The sequence below is a fragment of the Aptenodytes patagonicus genome, chromosome 9, assembly GCF_965638725.1.
Source record: "Aptenodytes patagonicus chromosome 9, bAptPat1.pri.cur, whole genome shotgun sequence".
Lineage (NCBI taxonomy): Eukaryota > Metazoa > Chordata > Aves > Sphenisciformes > Spheniscidae > Aptenodytes > Aptenodytes patagonicus.
The window spans coordinates 8,901,977-8,927,211 of NC_134957.1; the positions used below are offsets into that span (position 1 = coordinate 8,901,977).

The 25,235-nt window shown below is 42.2% G+C and overlaps 1 protein-coding gene across 5 annotated transcripts in view; it reads left to right on the top strand.

The window, feature by feature from the left end:
• The first annotated feature begins 13,442 nt into the window (after window positions 1-13,442).
• HDX (highly divergent homeobox) overlaps window positions 13,443-25,235 on the top strand; it is a 48,725-nt gene continuing 36,932 nt past the window's right edge. For 4 of the 5 annotated variants that reach the window (XM_076347028.1, XM_076347026.1, XM_076347029.1 and 1 more), the window contains exons 1-2: window positions 13,443-13,556; window positions 22,148-22,294. In XM_076347028.1, the coding sequence (XP_076203143.1) occupies window positions 22,148-22,294 (147 nt within the window). In that variant the 5' untranslated portion in view covers window positions 13,443-13,556. Of the gene's footprint in view, window positions 13,557-19,394; window positions 19,524-22,147; window positions 22,295-25,235 lie in introns of those variants that run through there. The other variant, XM_076347027.1, reaches the window with a different exon arrangement.

The window sequence follows — 25,235 nt, forward strand, 5'->3', positions numbered from 1 at the left end:
GAAGGGGAGTAACTGTGCAGCTGTCTTAACTTAATTTGAAGAGTTAGAAAAAATATTGATTTCCTTCATCTATCTGTAAAACTATTAATACTAGTTCCATCTATTATTTATAAATTCATTTTGCATTCTAAACTAAAACACACACCGTTACTTATGTTTAATGCTGCCTGCACATTTTACTGATGAAGCGCCACATTCGCTGCATTTCTGCATCATCTTTTTAATAAATGTCTACATTTCTACAATCATGTATCTTTCTAAGAAAGTTCTTACACCTTTTGTATAGCTCACCAATTTTATTGTATCGCTGCTTTCTCACACTACATCATCACGAAACTTCGCAGAACAGTTTTCCTGTTAATTGAATGTTCTGCCCATATATACAGATATTTATAATCTCCTCGGGGAAAAGCTGTTTTAGTGGTTTTTCTCAGCACAATTCATTTTCATATTTCTACTTATTCATAGAAAATGCTAGGATTAAAAATAGTTTAGGCTGAAAACTTTGTTGAAAGCTTTTCCCCCTAAAATTCTAAATTACATGATTTCACACTTAAACAAAAATATGTATCATTTTGAGCTGTGAAAAAGTGACAGAAAAAATATTAATTTTGAAATATATTAATTTATTGCAAATAGCCACGTAAACTGGTTGCTAATACATCTTTGATGAACTTTTCTGGTAGGACATTGTCCTGGTTAGAATTCTAATATACATACTAGGATGTAAAAGTTAATTCTTTTGCTGTTAAAATACCACTGGCATCAAAACTTTTCAGGAATTGTGACTCACGTTTTTCCTATCTTTCCAGTTTTGACCTCAAGAAAAAGGGATCCTCTGGTGATTTTACAACTTCCTAGTTTCCCATTTGCTATACTTTTTTCTCCATAGGCTCCGAGTTTCTTTGCAAATCTTGCTTTATGCAAGTGCTTTATTCAAGTTAACTGGAGGATATTTATCCTGGCCTTCTTTCATATTCATTCAAATGCTTAAATAAATTTTGGGAAAAGAGTTATCAGGGACAGTTTATAGAAATATAATATGAATCCTTTGTTTCAACTCCAAACCTCCAAATAAAACACAATTAAAATGTCCAAAAAGAACTCTTCAGAGTAAAAATTTAATTTCAAATCAGCATAGATGCAAAAGTTAGGTGTTTTTCTGCAGAGGCTCCTTGGCAATACTTCAGTCCGTGGTCTCATTAGCTGAAGTCACCCTGTCACAAAAAGAAAAAAAAAAAAAAAAGAGTCTTTGAGAGCTAGTAGTTGGAGTTGCCTAATGAAAAGGAAAACTTTATATGGCAATTAATTTTGTCAGTGCAATTATTTTTGTAATTGCACTGTATATTATCTATGTGTTTTATCTAAATGTTGTCCACGTATTTTAGATAATTTGGGAGCTGGAAGCATGGTTTTCTGTCTAAATTTTTTAAACCTTTGTTGTAAGCCATGGATACAAGTGTGAGTGGTTACTGAGGACGTTTTCAACAAGGACAGCTAGGCAAAGATATTTGAATATTTTGGCTTTGGACATTTACCCAGCTGGCGCAGTGCTGTAGGATGCAGCGTCTGCCTTGAAGAATCTGAAAAGGCCACTGGCTGGCCACCCAGCTGGTGCCTGGTTTTCCAGGCACACGATCTGACGATAACCTAGTATTTTGCCAGGATTTGTCATAGAAAAGATTTCAAAAATAGAGTACTGTATCTTGGTCAAATGACATTTTCTAAAAATATCAAACCAGACTTATTTTCCAAAGACTTGCTCATCTCCACTCCTTCTATGCCAGCACGAGCAAACTACCTTCTCCTGTTATTTAAATGAGTAAGCCATTTGGTTCAACTCCTTCGTTTAAGAATAATTTGAAACTTTTCAAGACATCTATTTCAACGTGAATACATTTTGTAAGTACAAAATGAGATTGTAAACACTTGTATGCACAAGTGGTGTGGCTTATAAGAACAGTCTTGTGGTATCTTCCCTAAACTGACGGGGTCTTTTGGCAACCAGCAATGACCCCGTCATATTGTTAACTGAGAGAACAATTTTGCCGTTTTATACCAAATCCAGATTTGTACTGGTGATTAGATTTGGATGGGTCACTGCTTGCACAGGCTGTGACCCTGTTCGTTGAGATAGCATTTTCAAATTCTTATACTTACTGCAAATGTATGCCTTCACCAGCACAATGTTCCCCAGGCAAATAAATCTTTTATGCTGAAAATAAGCATTCCCCTTTGTACAACTTTAGCTGTATCAAGTTAATAGCTCTAAAATATGACTTGATTTTAATCTCAATTTCCATGCACCGCTTTGCCAGCGTAGCACCTAGAAAGTGATGCAAAATCAGGGCAAGCTTGCATGGCCTCACACCGGCTTACCCTGTGCCTCAGATTCGTAAGTCTGAGAGTTTGCCACTTCAGTAACCGAGGGAAAAGTGTTTTAACCAGAGCACAAGGCTCTACACTTAACGGGGCTCTCTCTGCAGCATACAGATGTGACAGGGAGAGGACTGACATTAGAAAACAATACAGAATTAAATTTCCATTTTCTAGAACTCAGGTCTTCACCTTTTATGGGCCTGTTGTGCCAGTCTTGTGGTTAAAAACCAATAACTACTATTTGAGTATTCCTTCCTAGGCAGTTGCGTCCCTTCTCTTACGGTCATTTCAGCTGCATCACGTTTCCTAGTTGGCTTAGGAAAATAATATAATTCTGTATTAAAAATTATCATAGTAAAGTTACATTTATGTCCATGAAGAATTTTGTGGCCTGGAGTAAAAAATCCTTTGGGCTCATAACGTCCCCTTTTCTTCCTACAGGCGTAAAAATGATGGGCTGTGTCAATCAGAATGTATTCACGTATTTATACCACTTAAGCAAAGCATAAGGGCCTGGTTTGACTTGGAAAATGGTTATGCTAATTACTTAAATTTGCAAGAATTTGACTCAATAGGAACAACTTGACATTTCATTCGAAAGGTCTAAATGTTTCTGTAGAGTTCAGATAACAATATTGCTGGTGCGATACTCCTTTTTTTCCCTTTCCCAAATGACGCTACAAATACAAAAAGTTCATTTGCAAATGTTTACCTAAAATAAAATGACTTACATGAAGGCCTATCAATGCAGCTGAGACAGATCCCGGTTAAGTCGAATCCCTGGCAATAGAGTCTGCCACAGAAGTTGGGCTATTTGCTTTTCTTGAATCCTCCCCGGCTTCAGATGCTTCCAAATCTTTTTTAATCCTTGCTGAAGGGCATAGCTAATTAACCTGGGAACGGTGCTACGCTACTGCTTTTGCAAACTACAATGACATACCTGCACAATATCGAACCGTGTCTGTAGATATATCAAGTAGCTCAGGGAAAAATATGTTTGCAGTATGGCACAAAGCCACCTTTCTCTCCCCTTTTTTAAGACATACAAAGGATATCTTTCCTACTGCAAAGCATCAGAGACATGCCATTTGCTGGGCTGTACCTACAACATCCGATTGATGACAACAGTTATTAATTTATTTATTTCCATGCTTTATACTTCCAAAGCACATTAGTTCTTCAAGACATTCATCGCCCTGTTTCATCGCCCTGTTTTCCCTTAGGAAACGAAGCGCTATTTGGCATCTCCTTTGTAGTCCAGTTTTCACGTTGCTGTTAAAAAACTGCTTTGAAGTACTGCTTCCTCTGAAATTGTAGAAGTATGATATTGTGTTGACCACGGCGTCACTCTCCATTTTTTCAATTCCCAGAGTTAGAAATTAAGCTCCATGGCTTGCAGCACGCTGCACCCTGTCATTAGCTGTGAATCCAAGATAAATGCAGTGATTTAGGTCCGCTAAGCAAATCCATCAGCTACGTAGCGTGACAGGTTGCTGCTGCTTTTGCTTTTGGATCATTACTGAAATAAATTGCTAACAGCTACTATTTCTTTTGCCCATATTGTATAAAAAAGCTTGTTTTACTCTTAATATGATGTGTTAGGGCACAGTGGAGGCGGCTGCTCCCCGGGGGCCAGGAGTAATGGGTGCTCCCCACGGGGCAGGGTCTCGCAGCCAGGACCGAGGTGCCCGGGGAGGGGCTGGCAGGGGGTCCTGGGCTACGGGGTTGGGAGATGAAAGGCGTCAGAGAGACGAGTGTGTAAGTCCGTCTGCTCTTTCCAGATGCCACTGCACCTTTTCTCATTCAAATTGTTAAATTAAGTGATTTTTTGAGTCATTCCAGGTGAGCTAAGACACTCTCATATGAATCAGTGCTATCCATCTATCCATATATGTACTCAAATAACCCAAGTTGTTGGGTGCTTAATTACAAATACAAATTGGTTTGAGTTTTCCATTGGTATTTTTAGAGGAAACCAAGTGACAAGCTGACGAACCAGCAGGAGATCGTAAGCGTTGGTGGTGCAGACCTTACTCTGACTCAAAATTGTTGCATTTGAGCATATGCTGGAAGGGGAACATACTCCAAACTACAGGTCTCAGTTGCGTTTACAAGAGTGGCCTGGCCATACCCGTCACTGTGCACGCCACTAGAGAGGAAGCAGTTTACACATCATTCTCCACGTTACCATCTCTACGTGCTTGTGCATTTTTTGCAGTTTTGCATTTATTTAGGAAAAGTCCATTTTCAGAACAAAATACACGGTAAATAAGATTCTCTTTAATGCAATGCAGAGTTGCCCTGGTTTTATTCACTGCAGAATAAAAGAGCACAGCTCACACCATTGCTGACACTGACATGTCCACTAATGTAATGGTGCTTGTTTTTACTCATAGTCATTCCAAGTAATACAAAATATTCTCCTAAAATATATTTGATAATAAAAAGGACATATTAATCAGATTATTGAAACACGAAGCCTTAAATAGGGACTTAATTTTAAAGTTTCCCGGTGCTTTTCTGATCTTTAATTCTATTTACTATATGGAAAAAAATAAGGTGGAATGAGAATGAGTGATGAAGAATTGTACTGGATGAAGCAACAGGATTCCTAAGACAGAAGACTTTGGGGACAGAATGGATCAAAATGTCCATGTGAGTGTACAATATTTTATTATTTTATAATGAAATGTATGAAATGCATGAAATACATCCTGAAATACAGTTTTTTCATTGGAAAATGCAGAGATCAAAAACAGTTATTGATACTGATGAGCACTGATGATTAATATTAATTCAGGTTTCATAGCTGGAAATTCCCTGGTCAACAATAAATTGATACTGTCAGGAAACTCAAATTCCCACAGCTCATCTTTGGTGCATTAAAACGTGATAAACACAGTATTTCTATCGTCTAAAATACCGATTGCTTGAATTACAAACGAGTGGATCACTCTGTATGTGAGTTACCCCTGTTTTTTAACGCAAAACATCTCTTGTCAGTCATTGTCGGGGACAGGTTATTAGGCTAAAAAGGCTTTTGCTATGATCCAACACGTTTGCCCTGTGTTCCTGTAGTCTTACCTGGCTTTAAAAAGGAGACAACTCTATTTCTGTACCCGATGCTGCTTTCAAGTGCATCACCCCAGCAGCATTGCCTTATGATAACAAGCATGGGTGACGGCGGCTAGGCCTGTATCTAAAAAAGATGTGGCATCCTGTCTTAACTCAAAGGAGATAAAAGGGCATTTTCTAGATACGGTTGTTCAAGAAGCAGCATCTGTTAGGAACCCCACAGCACAAACTATATTGCCGGTAGATAGATGCAGCGATTGGGAAAAGTATATAACCTTCCCCTCCTCTTAAGAAATCTTCCCTTTAATGTTACATCATCCCATTTTATCTGGACTGAGATTAAACAAGATTATACGTATGGAGGAAGTAAAACAGATTGGAAACAATAATGTAGTCCTACCACAAGTAGGATTTCATTTAAAGAAATTGTTTGAACAAATAGTGATTAATACAAAAGCACCTGCAAAACTTTGAAATTACTGTCTTCTTTCATGAAACAAGTAATTTGCATTTAAAGAAATTCTTCTGTATGTAAATAAAATAAAATGACAGGGTTAATACAGAGGGAAAATTATTTGGCATCAAACCATCAATACTTCAATTTTATTGTTATCTCAAAAACAGAGATGAAAGCTTACTTTGTAAACATATTTCTTAATAGGATAATTTTCTAATGAGCGCTAGCAGTTTGTGACAAGATTTAATCTTACACAGCCTTTTTGCAAAACATATGTGATGTTATGGCATCGAACAAAGCAGGATATTTTATCTACAAAAGACAACGGCTCTCTCCCAAGGAGGACACTTCACCTGATATACTTGGTCTCATGCAACCTCTGGAATCATGCTGTGCCTTTAGAAATATTCACAAGAAAATATTTTTTGTGAAATAGTTAAGGATGAAAATGTGTTTTACTATAGACCTGAAGAAAAACCCAAACTCCTGCTACTCTCACATTAAAAAAAAATAGTAAACTGAGGAACTGACAGTTCGGGAGTGCAGCTGATTTTCCACTTCCAAAAATGTCAAGAGGCATATCAGTGTGACATACAGCCAGCCTTTTAAGATGGCAGATGGTGGAGTTAATTGTGATACTGAATGAAAAGTGAGGAAGAATTTAAACACTTTGATTTTGCAGCCTAAAAAATGTAAGGCAGTAGCACACTTCCGTAGTGTGGAACGCGTGCTTTGTAGGACAGTTGTGGTGCAACTGCATTACGAATTACAGGATTATGCAGGCTGCAACTCTTTGCCTTCTCTTGAACTCTCACCAGCAAACTGATAGATGGATCAGTCGAGCATGGATGGAAACTGTCTTACGGATTTCCTTAGCTTCTTAGATTCGGTGGTGCCAGAACTGGCATTTTTAGTCGATCTTGGACTTTTGGAAACACATGAAGGTCATGTGAAGGATATGGGTTTCGCAAGAGGTCCAAAGGGCTCATAGTGGGGTTCATACTGTTTTAGTAGTTCCATGCTTTCCTTTCAGAAAGTGATTATGGTAAACAGGTTCACCATTGGCTCTTCCACTTCAAAAAATTTCCCGAATCCCTCAGATTTTCACCCTTCTTCTTCAACATGAATGTGGAGCTATTGAGGAACGTGAGATGCTTTGTACTGCTATACTATTTGTATATTTGATCTCATGGCTTTTGTCTTCATCTTTGGTTTTATGATACTGTATCTTTTAGAATCAAATCTACTCTATATTCTATCGTTTAATTTCTTTCCCTTACTTCGGCTTGCTGTGACTGGGGAGAAAAATCAGCTTGACTCAATCAAACAAGATAACAGAACCCGGGAGAAACACTTGTAGAAACTGGTGGATGATGGATATTTCCTTTATTCCCAAGAACTAAGAACAACCGTTGTGCTTACCCTATTTTTAGAGGAAAAAACACCCCACTTTTCAGGCCCTTTCAGGCCAGTCAGGGGTACAGAATAAAGATGAGGAGCCAGTGACAAGGGGGATAGGCATGAGCATGATAGGTGGACATGCAACAAAAGTGTAGACCCACGGTTAGAAAAGAAGGAGCAGAGGAATGTGTGCTTGTGGGAGACCTGAGCAAATAGGAAAACCTTCTGAATCTCTGGAGAAATATGAATTAAAAAAAGGAAAGCGCTGCCTAACCTAATAAATGCTTTGAAGATTCCAACTCAACATTTTCTCAGTTGCTTTTCCAAAAAGTCATGGGAAGTAAGAATTGCTTGTGCATCGCCTTTAGGTGAATCACCTTACCAACTGAATTGGGGCTTGTAGCGGGGTGTTAAATTACCAAAAGAGGGGCCGTATGGATTCGCCAGGCCGTTTATACTGATACTTGCTATCACAAACAGCTGTCTGCATGAGCGAGATGAGAGCCGTACCCATCTCATTTTGTTCCATGCATCTCTAGATTGGACTTAGGATACTTCAAGTAGAAGGAAAATTGTGAGAATGATAACGTAGGAAAACTGGAATGGAGCGAGTTTCTACAATGTTCTGAAAAGCATTAAAACTCTGAAGAGTTCACTCAAACTGAAAACATACGGCTGCATCCTGGCCTGTACAGCCAAGAGATGGAGGCATCCAAAGGAAACCGAGCGGCTTCAGAAAGATTTACTGGCTGTGGGGTGTAAGTTTTTATTACTTTAGAAAATAAATACCCCTCCTTTCAGGAAGTCTGTAACAATGAAGTCTGAAACAGTAGGCTGGTGGATTCTGTACAACAGGCATCACAATTCAGAAGAATATGAGACTAATTTGTAAAGGCTTCTAAGAACAGGTCAACTGCATAGGCAGGAAAAAAATTATGGGTTCCTTCCCTGGCTCTTTGCTTCCTCCTGTCTTTACTGATTTTGTTTTCACTTTTATTTTAAAAAATTTTAATTTTTTTTGTTCTGTAAAGCGCTCCATGCTAGGAATATTAATGGCTGGAAGATAAATATTCAATAATTATCCCCCTCTGTTTTTTGTTTGGGTTTTTTTTTTTTTTCATTTTTGGTGTATAGCATTTTTATGTGTTCCACAAGTTCATCATTTTCACGGCTCACCATAAGAAAAATTCTCAAAGGTAATAAAAATAAAAGGAAACAGCATTCCTGATTTTCATAAAAATATCCCAAGAAATAAAAAAGTGGAACAAATCCCTAAGATATATAGCCAGCCAGGCTCTTTTGCATTTTTTTTTTCCACAAGCACTAGCTGGTTTTTGCATACTGGCATAAGGGACATATTTGCAGGTTCAGTTTATGGGAGCTTTGTTTATGCACGGGGTGAGGATTAACAACTAATTTTAATTAATGTGGCAAAACCAAGTTCAAAGAAGACGGAAAATTTGTAAATCTCATAAGACCGCTAATTCTGGCTGTGTTCTTAGATGCAGAAAAGGTGCCGCACGGAATTTTCCATATTAACATTTTTACTAAGGTTTACACACTGTAATCCTTTCTCCATCACTATTTCACAAGGAACCTCCTGATTTAGCAGGTCTTTGATTACACCCTTGTGCCTCCCAATCTTTAGTGCGTCTTCACAATCTTTCCGTAAAACAGACAAATATCACTGTTGTCATTTCAAGTGTTCATCAAGCAGGAAACCTGTGAAAGAGCAGGCAGCTGAACCAAGGGGTTTGCTTTTCGGAGCAACTTACACCGGTGCAAAGCCGACGGCATCGATACGAAAAGAACGGCGTACACACTTCGATGGAAACACGTAAATGAGTAACAGGCAACTTGGATTTCGCAAGAATAAATCGTGTCAAACCGATCTAACTTTCCTCCATGACAGCAGTAAATGTTATGTATCTTGACTTTAGCAAGGCTTTTGGCATGGTCAGACGCGGCGTTCTTGTAGCGAAGCTGAGGAAACAAAGCCTCAGAACTGACTGAGGAACTCTGCTCAGAAAGCTGTCATGATGGTTTTCTGGCAAAACGAACGGAGCGAGCGGGGTTTTTGCTGTGGTCAGTCTTGAGCCTGAAGTTTAATAAAACTGTTCTGAGGGTTTAACTTATCGAAGATTCAGGAGGAATGTTGGCAAAAATTTCCTAACGGGAGGAGGGTCAAGCACTAGAATAACTGTGCGGTTTTCAGTATTGGATTCTTCCATACATTTTCCCAAGCAGAAGTTCGACGCTGTTCTTTTCGGGGACAAGGGGACAGATTCAATGACAAGATGAGGTCCCTTTTTGGCTCATGCTTTATAACTACATGATTTAATGCCTTACAGCAACGTAACAGGCAGATCACTCGTTTGAGATCAGGAAGCATCACACCAAATTGCAACACAAATTGCTGGTGAAACGTTCTTGTGCTCCTTTATCCCCTCCCTGAATCACCGCTGACTCTTTCAGGTCACCCTCAGGTCTGGCTTAGAGATTACGTCCTTTAAGGCTTCACCAGAATAACGGCATAATGAATTGAGTAAAGCTGTCCTAAGAAAAGTTTCTCTTAAGTGGATTGGGTTTGCCTCGTTGGCTTTCTTAGTGTTTTCTAGACTCAACAGAAAGCCAAGAAATGGAAGTAGCAGCCGTTGCTCTAAACTGGATGGCCAAAATTGTTCAGGTTCGTCGCCCGGGGGTCACGCACCAGCTCCTCTCTCTGGGATGCTTCTGGGGCATCGTTACAGAGACTTCTCTTACCTGCACGATCTACTCAAAATCTGAAAACGGTATGAACTGCTGGAAAAGGGGGAAGATCTCGGGATGGGGGAAGAGAAGAATTGTGTGGTTTTACAGTTGGGTTCCTGATGGTGGAATACAAAATAGGGCTCCTGACCTAGTCCGTATCCCGTGCGGGAACAATGGGACAGCCGCACCCCGTGGCTGCCGTTACAGCAGGGAATATCTACGCACGGCGCTTAGGAACCAGCACGTGTGTTTCTGAGAAACGCTTTCTCTGCCACGTAGAAGCAGTAACACACACTGAGCTAAGTAACTACTAGTAAGCTGAGCTAATTAGTTTAATGAGCTAATACAAAGTAGCTACATCAGAGAGGCTCGCTTTGATGCTAATTCCCTCATGTAAGGAGTCCTTTTATGTCCCGGGCTACTGTTTAAACCACTGGACCAATTTGCCAGCCCCTGTTAATTTAAATCTGTTATTAATGAATGAGAAAGCAAGGGGATCTGGTTGCAGTAGAAGGACATTTGTTTTATTTCATCCTGCCATAGTTTTTCCCTCAAGGTTTGTCTCATTGAGAGGCAATACCGGGGAAGGAAGTAAATAATGTGAAGTTCTTTCTGCAGCTTGTCACTCCGCTGCTGCGAACAGCAGCAGCTTTTTTAACCTATACGTCCAGTTGACTCTTCCATACTGTAAAGCATGTACTGTTGAGCGCACCTCTTCTACCCCGCTCCTACCACTAGCACGAATGTATTTTTTCACATTTCCTTTACCTCTTTTTTCTTTTCATATTCTGCTTGCTGGATATAGACTTTTCTGCTTAAGCTCTTAGTCTTACCTTTTATACTGAGACAAATTTCTGTTACTGTGATCTATAAATCTCTTATGTGGTCATAAGTCTGCGTATTAGTTTCTTTGATAACTTCAATACACAGCCGATGTCTCCTTTAAGAACGATTCTATGACTTTTTGTTATAAAACTATAGAAAAAGCACCTGTGAGCCCAGTGTTAGTCAGATAAGAGCCCTTGAAATATTATCTTCTATTATTCAACATTTAAAAAGAGTTTAATAAGCTGTATTTTATCAAACACCGCTGTATCTTTTTCAAAGGGTTTTAGAGAGAGACTCTCACCATTTTTGTTTCCCAAGCCCCAGATAATGTAAGAAGAAAACGTACCAAATTTCTCCGGAATCATTCCATAGTGAATTCTAAAACAGTATTTTCTGTAAAAGCGGTGTAGGGGTTTTATGGTTGCTCTATTTAATTTTTACAAGGTGAGTGTTGATGGCACACAGAGGAAGGGAATACATCTAGAGGAAGAAGCAGCGTAACACAAGATTTAGGGTTTAAAATACACGGACTATCCATAAGATCCTGTTATTAAATTCAGGGTGTTTACTACTGCGTCTAATCCAATACAACTGGGGGCTGCTACCCAAAGGGATACCCCCCCCTTCCCCATCCTCAGCTGCTTCCTCACGCTGGTTTTCTGTGGCGGATCGAGCAACTGTGCTGCAGCAGGCGAGTTGTATCAATGAGCTGAGCCAGTAGGTCACCAATCCCACCCAGAGAAACACCATCTTTTCAGTCGGCCCACCTCATTCATCCAATTCCCTCTGCACCACACAATTACTGGGTGTGATACAAAGGAAATATCGTTATCAAGGTATCTGGTGTATTACCCTAATTCGCTGGAAGCAGGCAGAGCTCTCAACATCAGCTACAGCAGGAGAGATGTGCATTACCAGAGGAAAGCCGGCTTGGTCCGTCTTCTGCGTTATAAAGCAGGAAAGCTAAAGTAAAGACTGGCACTTTACTGAAACAATTCAAGCAATCTAAGATCTTTAGCTCAGGTTAAGCTTTATTAATTGATTGATTGACTTTCCAGAGTGGTGAAGGAAATGCAGTTACCATGTGGACAGAACAGGAACTACTATTCAACTATTACAGGACGCTCTAGAAGGACGTATTTTATTTGTGAGTGACCAAACATTCAGCACATCTCGCTGCTGCATGGAAAACCATAGACAAAACTTTAGGTGGCCAGAAACAAAGTTAAATACGTCAGAAGCCAGTGTTAAAATTTTTAAACAATATAAATGACCGTAATTTTTAAATAAACATACACGATTGACCACTTTTCTCCTCCCTGCCTACAAATAACCAGTAGCAATTCTTTTATTTCAGTCCTGCAGAAATGTCTAACAATAGTTCTGATTAAAGTCATCGCACTAAATTAATCGCCCGTTTTAATATTCTAACGTTGTGACTTACAGTGTAAACTATTCAGGATAGGGACATGGCATATCTAGAGGCTTTGTAATTAACACAACAAGGCCTCAGGTCTGACTCAGGCTTGTGGTGCTCCTCCAGCCGAGCCAATAAATAATGACTTTACACGATTTCTATCACATAATCCACCGGTACGGATGAGCGGTATTGGACTTCCCACTTGTTTGTTGATAGGTTTCCTTTCGGGTGGGAAACCGAGCCCGAAGGAGGGCTGGCGTTGATGCACCTGGTTGTACTGTGGACTGCCGTAGTAACACAGCGTTGGGAGCGTGCGTAGCTCGTGCCGTGGCGCTCGTACAATCGCCTGCTCCCACCAAGACACAGGCGAGGTGTCCGGCCTCCACGAGGGTACCGGCTCCGTGCTGCCCACCCGAAGAGACTGACATTTCCTTTCTTCCCTGACCGAATCTACTCACCCCAAGCAATAAAAAAGTTTATTTCTTGACCGCCAGAACGTTCACATAATTTAAATCCTGATCCCTCGCGGAGCTTTTCAGATTTTACCAGACACACCTACTCGTCTGCCCAGAGCGGCACAATGAAAAGGTGGTAAACCCCGGGAAGTTTTATTTAGCTGGCTGTTCGCTCTCTCTTCCTCTCCGAGAACGCTGGCACCGCTTTGCGGGCGCACGGCGGGCACTCCCAAGGCGCCCACCGCTACCCGCCCGCGGGCGGGGATGCCGGCCGGGCCGAAGAGCTCGGGGGCGCCCCAGGGCTCCGGGCAGGTGAGCGGGAGGGCACCTCGGGAGGGGCCGCGGCGGGGCAGAGCTGCCCCCGGGCTGAGGGCGGCGCGGCGGGGCCGCGCCGGGCGGCGTGAGGGAGGACGGGGCTGCGCGCCGAGGGAGCGGCGGGCGCGGCGAGGCCAGGCGGCCCCCGCCGCCGAGGGGCTGCGGGGCAGCGCGGCGCTGCCGCCCGCCGCGGCCCCCGGCAGCGCGGCGGCCCCCGGCGGCCGCTCCCCGCAGCGGCCCCTCGGCCCGGCGGAGCCTGCACCGCGCGCCCCCCCGGGCGAGGGGCGGGGGCGAGCACTGTCCCGGCCGGCGCTGATCTTACGCTCCCATTGGCCGCTGTCTGCGCTGACGTCACGATCATGATGAGAATTAATGATCGGAGGCGCTGATTTCATTGTGTGACGCCGGGACCGACCCAGCCGAAACCGGCTGAATCCGGAGCCCCGAGCCCCCCGGACCAGCCCCGCGCAGCACGGTAAGCCCGGCGCGCTGCGCAGGGGCGGTGGGCGGGCGCGAGGGAGTCCCGGGGGAGCAGCCGGGTCCCCGCCCGGGAGGGGCGCGGCGGGCGGGCGGGGAGGAGGAGGAGGAGGATGATGATGGTGATGATGATGGTGATGATGATGATGATGGTGATGATGATGGTGATGGTGATGATGATGCCCCTGTGCCGGCGGCTTGGCGGTGGGGGAGGGCGGCCGCGCGGGCTCGCGCTCGCAGACCCACCTCGGGCGCGCAGGCGCACTGCGCCTCCCCCGGCGGCCCCGCTAGCGCCTGCCGCCGCCGCCGGCGGGGAAGTGCGCATGCGCGCGGCCGCTCGGCGCGCCGGGGGGGGGGCGGGGGGGCTGCCTGCGCCTGCGCCGCCTGGGCCGCACTGCGCTTGCGCACCGCTCTGCGGCCCTAGTGCCCCGCGGGGCGGCTGGGGCGCATGCGCCGAAGGGTCGGGGCCGTGGTCTGGGCGCGGGTGTCTCTCTGCCCTGTTTTCCTCTTCCCCGAGCTCTGGACCCGCTTCTTACCCCTCGTGTCAGCGCAGGGGCAGCTCCTTGAGGCTGGGCTGGTACAGCCAGGGCTTCGGGGGGGGGCAGGTGGGGAGGGGTGAGAGGAAAGCCTGTCATCGCCTCGTGGTGTGAGGCCTGCGGGGTCCGCACAGAGGCAGGTGGACACCCGCGCGTGAGTGGGGCAGGAGGCGGCCAGCAGCAGGGGATTGTCACGGAACAACTCAAACCTTGCTTCCCCTCAGGACTTCTACCTCTCGAAGGTCGTATCGGCCCTGTTTTGGTGCCAAACACTGCCAGTCCTGGTGGCAGTTGAACAGGGTGTCCTTTTGCCGTCAGATTTTAGCCCAGAAGTATTTGGAAGGGAATGGGGAGGACGAAGTGCGCTGGCCGAGCCGTCTGTGGCGTTCTGGAGGGATGATGGTGCCAGGGGAGGTCGCGCCTCTGGAAGTGCTTGAGTTGCACGTAGGCTTGCCCCACGCTGGGGAGTAACGAGCAATTCCAACCCTGTCCCCCTGCGTTCTGTTAGCCTAGAGCTTCTGATATTATGGGTAAGATCATATGTAACTAACCGAAAGCGGTTCTATATCCTCCGAACTGGAGTCTTGAAGCGGCTCACGTCTTCAGAGTAAAACTGCACTTTAGTATTCCTTTCCTTTTTTACTGACATAGCTCTTACAAATGCTTGGGTACGTGCTTAATTTAAAACGTGGCTAATCCAGTTGAAGTCAGAAGTCTCATTTGCATGAATAAAGTGGGATGGGATGCATAAACCTGCAGAGTTGTGGTCATAGGTTATGTTACTAAGTTACTGAGAGCTATCTAATTTGTCCCTAATACAGGGCTGAATTTTATAGGTGGAACTGTAATACAGTATTACAAATGCTGTACTTGGTGGAGAGGGAAGCAGTTGTGCTGCGAGTCATGGATATTTAAAAGTAGTTTCATGAGCTGGTCTGTATATTACACTTACCCAACCATAAGCATAATCTACTGCACTTAGAGTTGTGTAGTTACAACTATTTTGGCCTGCGTAGGAAGGAGGCAGTAACCTACAAATTCAGATTATTAAACATTGTTGCTTGACGTACATCCAGTATCTCCACACGTGGTGTGTAAGTTGGGGGGTTGGTTGGTTGTTTTCTTTCCATTTGGGGTGTGCAAAAAATTGTGAGCTTTTGGCAGGCAGGGAAAGTGAATTAGGTGATTGCTGATACAGTTCAGGTTTCTAAAGCTGTAGTAATAGTGTCACTGCTGCAGTCTTGTTTTATTTATGTACATAGTAGCTTTCTTATTACAGTTGCAGTTTTGTCTCAGATTTATATTGGCGCAGGGTCTTGTTATTTTGTACCACTGGTTCCCTCTTTTCCACTGGAGGGAAAGAAAAAAAGGGATAAATTGAGGAGGGTGCCGATTTTCTTACTGTACCTGTTATGGATGGACAGACTACAACAGTAATAGGCTTACAGGCTTTTATAAGATGACTTTTTTCCAAACAAATGCTTGTTTGGTGCTGAGGTTAAAAAACAAAAAACAACCAAACTCAGAAACTGCTTGTTTCCTTTTATCACTATGTGTTAATCCCTGACAGTTTTGTAATGTTTTATACCATAAAGATTTTTACACTTAGTTACTTTGTGGTGGCTTGTACTCTGAATGAATTTTTTTTTTATTTATTAATTATTACTTCACATCCAAAACTGATTTCTGTTACTGTTTGAAATGAGAGGAGTATCGTTGTTTCTATTTCCTATTTTTCAAATTAATGAGTATTAATGTACTATTCTATAAAGACTTACCTTGTAAGTAAGTTTACTTGGTTCAGCAATCTTAATATTTAGAGGCTGTTTGACACTAAGGCTGTAATGCTATACACTGGAGGCAGACTTTAGACCACAGAAATTTATTTTTTTCCTTCTTATGCTGCTGCTTTTTTTTTTTTCCCCTCCAGATCTTTCAAGTAGTCATTGCAGAACAGCTAAGTAACCCTTGAATATTTTTGTTTTGTTTTTTAACCAGGGGATAATTGATACAGGATTATTCCCATTTCTTATTGTTGCTCTTTCTTTTGTGATACTCCATGACACCAAGTTGTTTTCATTAGTTTCTAAAAATACATCTCTGGGCTTCACCAGGTCTCCCTGGAAAGATTCTTAATTTTGGATGTTGAATAAAGTAACTAGAGTGGAAGGACTGGGCATTTGCAGCAAACCGTGTGGGCTGATTGTTACATTAAGTAGCTGTTTCATGAAGCCAGTGCACGACTTCAGAAGCAAACTCGGCCTTAGCTCTTCCATGTTCTCCCCTCTCCACTTGTGCTCGCTCTTGCCACAGAAAGGGAAAGAAGGTAGATACTGTGGAAAAAGTTGCTCAAGCAGCTAAAGAAGTTCAGCCGTAAGAATAACCTTAATCTCACCTGACGAGGAGCCAACATGACAGGTTGCAGTGTGTTAGTAGGATTGTCCTTCGTGAGGCTCGTATTCAGCAGTCTTGGAGAAATGGGAGGGCATGGAGTTCCCGTCTTCGTTCTTATCACTTACGAGCCTTACATCTCTCACGTGTCCCCAGCGCCTGACTTAGCGCTTGGACTATGTTTATGTCTCCTGAACCACCGCATACAGTGAAGGGATTCTTCTGCCACTGTGATAATTTTTTTTTAATTATATTCAGTTTAGAAGGGGAATGGAGAACAACATCTTTTATCTTGATGGGTTTACAGAAGGTTGAGGAGTGGGAGACCGCCAGAGTGGAAAGCTGAGTGATGTTAGTTGCCTTAGGACACAGAGCAGGGGCGAAGGAAGTACTTAGAGGAAACCTGCTTTTTCATTTGTCATAAATTACTCCCTTCACTGCCACATCGACAGCAACATACTTGGCCAAAGCTACGTTATTTTATTAGCAGAACAGGCAGGTGTTGAATCCGTAAAAATACTGCTTTGCCACCCATATCTTCTACTGAAGTGAAAAAAAGACTTATGTTCATGGAATTTCAGTTTGCATATTACTTTGCCTGAGTTTAATACGTTTCACAGAGTTCTTTTCTGTAACGAACTCTCTTTTCAGTGCCAATGTGTTACCAACCAGCTGGACACCTGGCTTCCCAAAAGCTCAAATGCATGTTTTCTAAGCTTGGCAAGTCAAGATTAAAATGAAATTATGATAAAAATCCATGTGGATTTGTAACTTGGAGTCTGAGATTCAAGGCAAAGGTGAGAAATCCTGAAGAAACTGGAGAGCTTCGTAGGTACACAAATTGGGAAACGGAGTTTATTTCCTTTGAAGTTACTGCGATTGTTCTGAATAATACTGAGTCTGCTATGAAGGTGTGTGACCTGCCGATTCCCTTTATATTAATGCAGCTACCTTACTGCTTAGTAATGTCAGCACTTTGTAAGTTATCTCTAGTTTGTATGTATTTCCACTGACTGTCAGGGATCTCCCATAATAGAGAAAATGTAAGAATTAATGTTTTGTATAACCTGTTTAGCATCAGTTTTCATAGTTACACTTCTCAAAAAAACCCCCCAAAAAATAAACAAAAACTGTAATCCTTTGATGAATCTAGTATTAATTTGTATTAATCTAGTCTTAGAGACAGTGACATTATGCTCTTACAGATATTTGAATGCTCAGTGTACTTAATGTCGATAAATTGCTAGGTCTGACAGGTGTGGAAAGTGAGCAAAACTGGTTACCTATGAAGATGGGATATGCAGCGTCAGCACTTCGTGGATTAACGTGATGGCTTTGGACTTTGTGGCTTTCTAGTTGAGCTTCCAAACATTCAGTAATTGGTTTATTTAACACAGGGTGCTGGTTTCAGTATTCTAAATAAGCACTTAAGAACTGCTGATGGCAAGCTGATTTCCATCTGGACTTTACAGATGACATACTATCAGTGGGCTTTTAACCTGCAAGAGAAGGAATATTGCCAAATGCCCTACACACTAGTGTGAAATCAGTATGCCAGTTAGTGTTTCATCCTATGGTATTGAGATTGAACGCTCGGCGATTGCTATTAGGAGTGGAAACAGTAGTAATAATCTTTTATACCTAGTTAGAAATTATTATGTAGGCAGTTAAAAAGCAAAAAACCCTTATGATTCTTAATTTCCTTTCTCTTGTTCTGTGTAATCCAAGATCTTCATGCGAAGTCGTGTTTCCTGCCCAGCAATGACCGGAGCACCTCGTGAGGTTGTGCAACCCGAACAGCAAAAACCACCCTGCAGCTTCCTGGGGCGGGGTGGGTTTACTGGGACTTTAGTCCAGGCATTTAGTGCTGCGTGTTGAGGTTATCTATTGCTTCTGCGCTGCCTGGAGCTTAACGTCTATTTGTTAATAACCATGTTATACCGAGCAACTGTAGCGTAGTTCAAAGTATTATGGGATGTGAAAGAATGGCTTGTTGTAGTGGACCTGTGGATCCAGTGGTTTGGTTAGTTTGCTTTGAGTGTAATATTTTGAGTAGAATTTGAACCAAGTTTTCTGTTGGGCAGATGTAGCTGCCTGCATCGCCCTGCTGAACATTATGCGTGCGCTGTGGTTTGTTCTGCAATTTACCCCTAAATTTCTGTTGCCTCTGGTAAAAGGCACTTTTAAAAAAACCATGGATGAATTAGTTGGCAGAGCAGAATGAATAAGATTGATTTACATAGCAGGATAGCTAATGATATTTTAAGAGTATTTTAATGTCCCTTTTGTAGTTTTGGTAAATATGTATGTGGATAGGTGGGGCAGTGGGAAATGGTACAGAGCTGTCTATTGACTTAGGATTCAGTATATTTAAAACATGAAAAGCATTAATAAATTCTCACCTGCTTATTTGAAAGTTTAGATGTTGGAATGTAAACTCAAGTTATGACTCAGCTTCCATAACTCTGTGTTTGTAGGGTCCTGCGATCTATTTATTTAAATCAGTTTCTGATGGCCTCTGCACAGATCCTCTGAGCTGTACTTGACTGCATTCAAGGCAGAAGTTACTAAGGAGTCTTACCAGTATTTTGTTTGGCAGGTGTAGTTTACAAGTGATTAAAATAAACTGCAAAAATGAGCTGTTTATTAAACCAGACCATGACCTCTCTTGAGCTTAGCTAGGCGAAGTCTGTCATGCAATGCATATAGGTTTATCTGAAGATCAAGAGATTTTGTCACAATGCTCCACCCTGTCCTTATCTAAACTACAGATGTCAAATCCAACAATGAAAGTATTTTAACACAGAAGTGACTTTGGATACAGAAATCCACAAAATTAAAAAATGTGTCAAGGACCTGACACACATCTTCGCTTGCAGGTCATCGGGTCTGATTGTAAAAAATTGGTCTAGCAGTTGAGGAGTCCTCATCGCAGTTGATGAACTGTTTGGAGAGCGTGCTGCTTTTTGATGCGCCTATGTATAGAAATGCTGGAGCTATTGGATGACAGACTTCATCTGGATCTGGGAGCATAGAAGGTTCGTAACTATTTCTGATGAGGTCATTTGTGGGAACTGATCTCAACTAAATAAAAGAGGACCACTGGTACTGAAAGAGTAGTAGGCACAGAAGTGTAAGCTGGGTCCTGCCCATCATGCAGGAGGAAAAAGAATCACAAAATTAACTCTTACGTATTCTTTAAAAGTAACATAAATCAGTTGGTGGCTGCATCATCCTGCATATTCACATGGGAGATCTGAAGACAGTTCTTAACTTTATAAAGCAGATTTTTATGAACTTTATTGATTTATTAATGGGCTAGTAATTGTTGCTTGATATAAATTTCCTTAAACAGCGGATTGTTTAGAGCAAGAGTCTCTTCTGCCCAGCTCTGACTGTGACTGAATACATGTTCTGGGGTGGCATGACTCAGGCAACGCCCGACTTGTAATGCAGCTGGTAGTGCTGCATTTAATAATGCACTAGATTGAGAGGGTAAATAAGAATTGGGAACAGAGGTAAAAATGTGATTGAAAAATCATCTTCTGTTTTAAGTATTATTGAGGAGAAAACAGTAATTTTTACAAATTGGTAGTTAGTGATTTTTCTATTGTCTGTTGACATAGAGAGGAAAATAGACTCTGAAGTCAAAGCTGTGGCCTACAAGCATTTTACTCCAATTTCTAGATATTAATCTTTTTCTTTATAAAGGCCTGTCGAACTCTAATATCCATTACGATTACCTAGTATAATCATCTTGATAATGTGAAAGGAGTTGGGTCTCTGCTTATGCTTTTGAGCCCTTAATAATTCTATTTGCTCTAAATTAGAAGCAGTTCTTGTGCAAAGATTAAGTGTGTTGCTACTCTCCTCCTTTCCATCCAAAATTTCCAAAAACAGTGACTAAAACCTTGGTAGCTACAAAGGGTTCCCTCATCCCCTTTATTTTCCTACAAGATGATGGTACGGTTTCTTATTCTTTAGTTTGTTCTGCATTATTTTGGTACGTGTACTGAAAGTATTAAAAATAACTTGTGGCTGGTGATGTTTTTGCTTTCTGAGACACAAAGTCGGATGCAGGTTGTTCCTGGCCAGCGCTTGCGGTGTCTCAGCTGGCGGCCTCCTGTTTGGGACAAAATAAAGGCCCCATTCTGGAAATCCTGTGACGATGGGGCTCTTCTTGTCTTACATATAACCAGAGGATTATATTCTTTGCTTGTATAGACTGTATAACAAGAGCATAAAACTTCAGTTTGCCATTAGGGAGTCTGTTCTGTACTTGATAATATTCAGCTGTTCACCTTTTCCAAGCTAGGGCATGAATTTTCATGCGTAACAAAGCTGTGTCTGTTTTAACGCACTCATCAAACTGCTGCTGAAGAGGCCGCCTCGTCCCTGGCCGCCTCCTGCCTCTGCCGTGGCCCGGCATAGCCCTGTGCTGAGCCCGGCCGGGGCATGGCTCTGGCAGGGATGCGGTGAAGGACCCTTATGCCTTATGGCCTGCCGTGGGGCGATGCTGCTCGCCGTGGAGGCCACACTGTCAGGAGCGCCTGGGCCTGAGGGCAGGCTCGCAGGGGGATTGCTGCTCCCCGGAAGGGCTCCTGGGTGCCTGGATGCCTGGACCGCAGTGGAGTGGCTGCCCTGTCCCTGTCTGCCCTGTCCCCACACACACAGAGCAAAGCTCTCTCGTGGGGAGACCCAGTGCTGAGCTGGCTCAGCAGGCTGAAAACAAGACCTGAAGAGTTGCTGTTAGCCTGGGAGGAGCGTGGGTCTCTTCATTCTGGCTGAGCGTGCTGAAAAACTCAGCACCGCTTCAGACAAAGCAAAGGGGCAGGAACACATCCTGAGGTCCTGTAGCCAGCATTGGCTTATACCCCTGAAAAACAACCCTTATGTGTTCTTAAAAAGCCTGATTTATTGCTTCAGGGTACAGTTTCACAGTAGTTTGAACCTTTCTAAAGGCAGGCTGTGATTTGGGTGATCCCTCCTTCGTGTTAATATTAGAGCATTAGCATTGCGGTGGGCTGGATGAGAACTGCCTAAAGCTCTTCTCTTTGTTTTTTTTTCCCGAGTTGGTCCTCAGTTCTGGCCCTTGATCTTTGTGACTTTGCAGCTGGGCAGTGCCAGTGCTGACACAGCAGGAGGAGTAGCGTGGCCAGCCATAATGGAGTGTAGGATTTGCTGAAGTTGGAGACGGTGGAAACTTTACTCGTGCCAAACAGTCACCTTTATTTTATCTCAGATTTTGTGTCTTTTTTTGGTAGGGGAGGGGAAACAGACCTGCCAATATTGTTGGAACTGCTGGTGTTACTCTGTTTTGCCTAATGCCTTTATTTTATTTTTTTTTTAAGGGAGAAACTTTTTCTTTGAAACTAGAGGCTCTTGGACTTAGCAACACAATGTAATATTTGTTTATGAAGGGCTGTCAGTGTTGTTCCAAACATGTAGTTCACCTGTTCAACTTGAGTCTTTCACAACGGAATCACTAATGCTGACTGTAACAGGGTTTTTTGGAAAGTAAGTAAAAGTGTTGGTAAAGGACTCTGTAGAGAAAATGTGTCAACACTTAGCGTTATCACAACAAGCATAAATGAGAGCCTGTGCATTCTGCAAGTATTACAGTTTTTATTCCAACTTTCAGAGTATCTTCTTTTATTTTTAGATGAATCTGCGTTCTGTATTTACTGTAGAACAACAAAGGATATTACAGCGTTATTATGAAAATGGAATGACAAATCAAAGTAAAAATTGCTTTCAGCTCATATTACAGTGTGCACAAGAAACTAAACTGGACTTCAGTGTAGTCAGGGTAAGTACTGAGGCCTTCCAAATTTGTATGTTAAAGTTATACACATTCATTTCTTTACGTAAAATATCTGTAGAGGACTGGAGTCTCTAACCATGCTTGTCTTAAATCAGACTTCAGTACACGTGTGTGACGTTCATTTTTATCCAGTGAGCCTGTTTATAGTTTGTTTTCGCTGAAATGTCTTCACATGATTGCTGTATTTAGCAGGGGCCTGGATTGCTCAAGGAGTGCTTTTTTTGTTTGTTTGTTTTGGTTGTTTTGGTTTTTTTGGTTGTTTGTCTTTTGTTGGTGGGGTTTTGGTTTTTTCTATTTATTAAATTGCAAATTGGATTGCCCTATAGAAACCTTGTGCAATGTGTTGTATCAAAGAAAGGACATGTTATTAGGAAACTGTTCTTAAGTTAAACAAATTTCTATAACCTAATGTATTTGGGGGAATAATTGTGGAAGTATTTCTTTTGACACACTGTCACACTTATATTCCATGTCACAATCATAAATACTGTGGTCCCTCATGGTTATTTACAGTGAGTACATTCTTTTCTTATAAAAGAATGTCACTAGTGCTGACAGGAGCTCTTCCAAAGTCTATGAATTCCATGGGAAGGGAATTAATAATCCGTTTGTGAAACAGTAGACAACAAAATGGCTGTTGTCTCAGGGCAGAAATAGAAATCATGAAGCAGTAGCTGAAAAAATAACAACAGTAGTGGAGCTACCAGGAGTTGCTGCAACACTGGACACTGAAGAGGAAGAAGTAAGACCAGTCTAGTTTCTTTTTAAGTGGTATACTGACAATGACAACCCCTCCTGCTCCCTAATTCTTACCTGGATTCCCCTCCCTCAAAATACTCTGGAAATATTAAAATTTACTTTCTCAGCTCTAGGTGGTGGGAAGTTCTGGAAGTCAGCCAGAAATTCAGACTCCCTGGAACAGACAAACAGTTGCAAGAGGAATCTGGATGCTGATGATGCAGTCAGGGCCTGTTTTTCTATTTTCGTTCTGATTGAAGGACCTAGAGGAGGCAGCCAGTCTCTCCTCTACTTGCAGTCCTCATTCACTCTCTGTCTCCATACTTTCCTTTCCCTCTCCGTTTCCCTTATGGCAATGATGTATCATGGCCTTGTTCCTTTAGTTTTCTTCCCTTACTGAGCCCTTATTTGCAATATTTAAACTTTTTTCCTGCTTGTGAAGTGCAATGGAAACAGACCCAGCATTTGTCCTGCATTTGTCATATTTTTTTATGATCTTACCTTTCTCTTCTTTACATCCCTCCTTTCTGCTTCTCCTGATCCCTTCCTTTTTTCATTTCTTTTTTCCTATAAAACTCTTGGACAGAGATTGGTACTTCGCACAATGTCTAGCAAAATGATACTTGGGTTGCAGCTGGCACTTGTGGATATGGCTATAATAGGAACATGAATTCCCTAAATGTGACTGTTATAATTCAAATGTCATAACTCTATGAATATATTCTTTCCCCGAATCAGGATTTCTGTAGCCTTGGCCCATAGAACTACATGCAGTCTTTCCAATCTTGAGCTGGGTTGGAAAAAAGAAAAATCCTATTTATGATTTGATGTAAACCTCTACAGATTTTATTACTGTAATACATAAAAATATGTTCTCCCTTTCAAAATTGGGAAATGTGGTAGAGTTACCTTTGGGAAAAAACCCTGGCCCTCTTCAAATTTAATAGAGATGTATTCTAGCTATGTCAGGTTTGAATGGCCTGGTTTTGTTCATTAATATTAGCATACTTCTGCTGGTTGCTTTTTGTCTTTACACGAAATGTGAGCAATGTGACTTGATCAAGTGCAAAAGTTCTCCAAGCCTAATTTTCACCGTATCACTGAGTGCTGGGAGCAGTGATCAGGGAGGTGGTGTGGGCTTCTCCCCATAGTACAACAGCAGGTGTCAGGACAGTTACAGCTTCATTATTCTTTTACACCTCTTCAAAGGCTTCCTGAGGACGCTTTATTTTCAGATTTAGGGTGGAACTTCTGGTCAAAACTAACAGCCAGGCACCACTGACAGTCCCGCTGTGGTGTGTCTCTGGATTGTGGGACAGTCTGAAGTTCCAGCTCTGCCTGATTCAAACTGGGAATGTAAAATCAGGGTCTCTTAAATCCCAGGTAAATTTCTTAGCATCTGCATTTTTGATTTGTCATCTCTTCTGGGAGCTTCTTCTCATCCTAAATAAAAGTTAAGAATTTCAGTAATGTTAGTGAAAGTGCTCCCCAAACTTACTAGTTGGGGAACTTGACTGAAACAAAGATGCGTGTCCCTTTTCTTAGGCTATTTTGTACTTAGTGGCTGCTCTGTCACATCCCAAATTAATACCATAGCCATCAAGCTAGTAACAATGTGGAGCTTCCCTTTCAGTCTAAGAGTATAGTTTCATGTAATTCTTATCTGGGATAACGTCTCACAGTGCTAAAAATGGGAGGTTTTGTACTCTTTCCCTTCTCCCAGCTGTGCAATTCTTTCTCTCCTGTCTGTCATCTTGTGCTGATCATCTCTTGCATTCATTCAGTTTCAGAGTAACCCAGTTAAATTCGCTAACCTTACCAAAACTTTTCTTCTTTTTTTTGTCAATTCAGTTTTATGCTGTTGGGGGAGTTGCACTCACTGATCATTCAGGTGTGTGCTTTTGGTTAAATGGTGGGAGCAAGATGCTGGGGACGTGATCAGGAGAATGGGACTTTTTCAGCAGTGGCAAATCTGACTTGGGCTGTCTCATGAAGCTGTACTTTAATCCCAAGTGAACAGCAGTCCTAGGAAGTTATTTGCATTTGTTTGAATGCATTTCTTTTCAGGAAAACCATGAGAAAAACTTCAGATTTTAGTATTACACAGTTGGAAAAGTTGGGGGTGAAATCTTTTCCTGGCCCAAAATTTGCAATGTTTCTATTTAATTATAATTTCTACCTTGATAGT